Source organism: Zingiber officinale, chromosome 8A, assembly GCF_018446385.1.
Source record: "Zingiber officinale cultivar Zhangliang chromosome 8A, Zo_v1.1, whole genome shotgun sequence".
Classification (NCBI taxonomy): Eukaryota; Viridiplantae; Streptophyta; class Magnoliopsida; order Zingiberales; family Zingiberaceae; genus Zingiber; species Zingiber officinale.
In genome coordinates, this window is record NC_056000.1 from 48397752 (window position 1) to 48402811 (window position 5060).

General features: G+C 46.7%; 1 protein-coding gene across 1 annotated transcript; it reads left to right on the forward strand.

Moving 5' to 3' along the window:
* The first annotated feature begins 2931 nt into the window (after window positions 1-2931).
* LOC122008918 (salicylic acid-binding protein 2-like) lies at window positions 2932-4269 on the forward strand. The gene is made up of 3 exons (XM_042564827.1): window positions 2932-3351; window positions 3435-3572; window positions 3834-4269. Exons 1-3 carry the CDS (start codon window positions 2983-2985, stop codon window positions 4128-4130), a joined length of 804 nt encoding a protein of 267 aa, XP_042420761.1. The 5' UTR covers window positions 2932-2982; the 3' UTR covers window positions 4131-4269.
* Window positions 4270-5060: the final 791 nt, after the last annotated feature.

Consider the following 5060-nt stretch of genomic DNA (forward strand, 5'->3'; position numbering starts at 1 on the left):
CGCAGCACTTCGGGAACCTTTCGTTAGCAGCTAATCGCATATAGGGATCGCTTGGAATTGTTGTCTTGAGCTGCTGGTCGAGATCCCTTATAAAGGGTGTTCAAGGCGCATTCCACTGTTCACCAAGGCGCCTTGAATGAGCCGAGTCAGCCGCGGAGATAAGGGCTGAACTGGTCGAACCTTATCAGGTTCAAGGCGCCTCTAGCCTCTCCAAGGCGCCTTCATCAAGCTGTCCAAGGCGCCTTGGCTTCCTTCAAGGCGCCTCCAAGCTTGCTTCGCAGCCAGCTCAGGTTTTGCACCCGAGACGCCTCCAAGCTCCATGGAGGCGCCTCGGACACTGTTCATCTAAGGTTAATCTTTGCACTTTGGTCCCTGCAAGATACATTAATCCCAAATATACCCTACAACACAAAGTTAGCACATAAAACATAATAGATGTGATAATGACAGTCTCCGGACTGTCCGAGTCTGACTTCGGGTTTCCAACCGGAAACCCTAGGTCGACCCGACGCCTACTGTTCCCTCTACGGGGAACGCGTCCTCACCTACTCCACTCAGGAGATTTACCTGATGCCAGTCCGGTCCTCCTAACTGACTGGACTTTTGCTCAGCACTCGAAGCTTCCGAACTTTCTGCTGGACATCCGCTTTCCGGCTAGTCCAGTCTTTCACCTGATTCGCGACACCAGGACTTTCCACCTAGGGTTACCACCCCCTAGGACTTTTGCCTGAAGCCTTCGACCTATCAAGACTTTCCGTATAGGGTTACCACCCCCTATGACCTAGGGTTACCACCCCCTAGGGTTTTTACCTTGCCTAACCACAGTTAGGTCTTTTCCTGAAATACTTAACAGACTTGTTAGATCACAATACACCTTAACTTTGAATCCTTTGCCATTATCAAAACTCAAGTTCGATCTTCGGATGCTTCCCGCACCAACAGCTTCATTATTGAACCTATCCAGATGATCATCTAGATCGGTCGATCGGTTGTATGTCTCGATCGCCAGCGGGGTATAGTGTTTGGGCAGAGGGTCTTGTAAGATCTCCTCGGAAAACTGTCGATTGATCCGTTAGGGCGACGTGTTGCTTCGGGGTGTTGTGCCTTTTCGCACATCCCAAACAGGAGCATCATCCGAAGACGATCCCCGTTCTTGATTCACCTGGGCTATTTCTGAGGGGGTTTGGAACAAGGCGCGATAAAAGGGGATCAGCACGGGTGGTGCTTCCCCCTGTGTGGCGGTCGGCCTTCTATTCTACCCCGCTCGTCTCCCATTCGCCAATGTTGCAGGCTGCGACGCTTGCCGATCGGCTAACGCCTGTAGTTGTTGCTGCTCGATCATTTTTGCCGCTCGGGCTTGCACGAGCATGTCGAGCTCTTCCTGGGTAAGCGTCACGGTTGTGAGCCATCCAGCGCCCTCCATCTTCTCGGCTCAGATGCAGGTTACGTTCCCACAGACAGCACCAAATATGATCCTGTCCGAAAGTCGAAGAGATGGAAAGCCGGGGATGTGGCGCTCCCGATGACCTCCTATGGACTCCGCTCCGACCTGCAACACAGCTGACGTCAGTGTCGATTCAGGGAAGGGGCCCCCGGCGTTGGCCTTCCAACGCTTAACTCAGTCACCAATAATGAAATATAAGGCAGAGCAACAAGAAGACTATAGCACAAACAGTGAATATCGCATACCTCCGCCGATGCTTGGACCCCCCCCCCCTTTATATAGAGCTCCTGTAGCGCGCATGCACGCTTCCCAAAGCGAGCACGCTTCTCAAAGTTTTCCCTGAAAAGACTTGTCAATAAAGCATCCCTGACACAATATCATAACGGGCTGAGCATATATCTGAAGTGACAGTGGAAGCTTCCACCGTACGATCTTATGGCTGTCAATGCTCGGTGTCGGCTGTCCATGCTAGGCCGAGCGGGTTGGCCGCTCGCCCGAGATCTCGTGCCTCTGATGCCCCGTCTGGTTGGCCAGGACCTCACTAGTCCTATGCGTGTCTGCTCAACCGAAGTTCCCCTCTGCCACTGCCACTGCCAGTGCCACTACCACTGTCGAGACCTGCTGCCAAGCTGAGCGGGATAGCCGCTCGGCCGAAGTTGAACTCTGCCCATATCAAGCTTTGTTGTCTTGCCGAGTGGGGTAGCCGCTCGGCCCGACTTTTGCACCTCATCTCCTCCTCTGTTCGACTTTCAATATTCCTTCAAGCGTCGATCATTTAACTCCTCCCCGTATCGAAGGAGGCGGCGGATCGAGGCCTTCTTCCCCGGTCGAGACATGCTTTGCCCGACCGGCCGATGCTATCCACGCGTTGACCGCCTTAACTTTGACCTTCATCGTGATCACTGGATGGGGCCCCTCATCATCATCCCGCATCTGTATAGTTGCCAGCTATTTCTAACTAGGTCCATTAAAATTATAAAATTAAATAGTTACAATCCTGAAAAAAAACAACATTTTCAAAAAATATGTGCATACGTACATAAAACTCCGTTTGCAGGGCAAACTCATTTGCACAGCACGACATGGAAAGAAACACGTAAAATTTTCCTGATTAATGATCGAGACTCTCTAATTCGGCATATGGATGGATTGGTTTAGGGATTATAATTTTTTTCAATTAGAGAATATGATAAATGAAAAGGATATGCTTTTTTTAAGTGACTATTAGTTATTGTGTAGTCATCAAGATATAAAGAAAGATATATTTAAACACATCAAATTTTAATCCTATAATTTAATATGATAATACTCTATCCTCCCAAAGAAGCTTACGACAGATGTTCTCAATAAATTTATTTTAATAAATAATAAATTAAAAATATTGAATTGATGGAACATAACGCCTTTCGATTTAACCCGGATCTCTCGTTAAGAAACACGCGAATTGACCCGACGCCAGCCCGTTCTCACTCCGCCTTCTATAAAACGGGCACCCACAAGTCGACTCTTCAAACTTCAAAGTCCCACAGTCACATCACATGGCCGACTCCAGCAGCCACCACATTGTCCTCGTTCACGGCGCCTGCCACGGCGCCTGGTCCTGGTACAAGCTCATCTCCCTTCTCCGCTCCGCCGGCCACCGAGTCACCGCGCTTGATCTCGCTGCTTCCGGCGTCGACGAGCGCCGCTTCTCCGACCTCAGGAACTTCGCTGACTACAACCAGCCCCTGATCGACCTTCTGGCTGCGCTGCCCCCGGGCGAGCGCATCGTCCTCGTCGGCCACAGCCTCGGGGGTCTCAACATCGCCTTCGCCATGGACAGGTTCCCACACAAGGTCGCCGTCGGCGTCTTCGTCACTGCCTTCTTGCCCGACACCGTTCATCCTCCCTCGTTCGTCTATACCAAGGTGAGCAAGCTAAACGAGTCTTGATTTTTCAAAATCTACCTTTGAGCGTACGTACGTTTTGATTGAATTCTGTTCTTGTGAAGGTCCATCTGGAAGATCCGACCTTGCCGTTTTGGTTGGATACCCAATTCGGCACGGTAGGGGACAAGGAGAACGGCCCTCTGTCGATGGTGTTAGGCCCCAAGTTCGTCTCCCTCCTTTACAATCGCTCACCGCCGGAGGTATGGCTCTGCTCATAGGCAGAGAAACATCATCAATCGTTGTAGAAATCGATGAGTAACTGTCTTTATTGATAAATCTAAAAAAAAAATTATAAAAAATAATGAGTACAAAAGTTGATTATAAAAAATTCTAAATCCTAAATTAAAAAAAAAGACTAAATTATCCTCAAAATTATAAATAAATAATTATAATTATATATAATTTAACAATCATCACATTCACCTCTCTTCTTCTTCTAACAAAATCGCATCTTGGTGAAGGATTTTGCCTTGGCCATGACGCTTGTGAGGCCGTCTTCCCTGTTCGTGAAGGAACTGGAGTCGTCGTCGCCGCTCTCGGCGTCGGGGTATGGCTCGGTGGCTAAGGTGTTCGTCGTGTGCGAGAAGGACGAGGGGCTGCAGGCGAGCTTCCAGCGGTGGATGATCGAGAACTACCCGGTGAACGAGGTGAGGGTGATCGAGGAGGCCGACCACATGGCGATGATGTCGACGCCGGAGAAGCTGAGCCAGTTCATCTCGGAGATCGCCGACAAGTACGCTAGCTTCATAAATGAATAATACCATAAAAGCAGGTGTTGCAATCTAAAATAATAAATAAAATCACCTTTTACTGTTTTTGTTTTATTATATATATAAAAAATAAAGTGTGTGATTTGTAAAAGTATTTGTAATAAAAATAATTTGTAAGTTGTAAAAGTATTTGTAATAAAAACAAAGAAAAAAGTATACAACTTTTATCCTCTTTTTACTTTAAGAGGGTGAAAATGAAAAGTGAAGAAATTTGTTTGGTAACCAAAGAGCGTAGCCAGTCTTCGGAAATGTCCAAATCACAAAAGCATTTTAGAAATGTCCAAATCACATACTTCTCATGGATTAAATTCACATTTTATCCTTCCGAGGTAATTGAAAAAGACATTTCTGAACCGCAAAGTGTTTTCTCAAAGAAAGTGACGTACCTTCAAAGCAACGGTGACAGCCTGCAAATGGTGCGGGTAAATTTTCGATGGACGGTGCAAGTAATTTTTCGGAACGGTGATTCTCTGTTACGTGAAAAGGTCGAACAAAGAAGAGGTGATAAAAGTCGGGCTGGTGGAAAATATTTTCTGACAAATGGTGCAGTTTCCTGTTATAGAAAATATAAAAAAAAAATTGAGGTATAAATTGTTATTTCAGTGGAGTATGATTATCTTCTAACGTAGCAGGTGATTCTACGTTTGGCATATGCTCTTCTCTGATAAACAGTGCTGTCTATAGCTTGGACAGTCTTCATGAGCTAACTACTCCCGATCACATGGCTCTCTCATAATCACTAGTTGAAAGCGACAAAAATATGATTTGACAATTCTATGTTATAGAGTTGAAGGGAGGCGTAAGCAAGTGTGACACGTGGTTTAAAAAAATAAAGTAGTTTTTAAATACTTTGATCCAGCTTTCCAGAGATGCAACAAACATAGTTAGGCGACGGTAACATCTCAAATAACCTTTTTC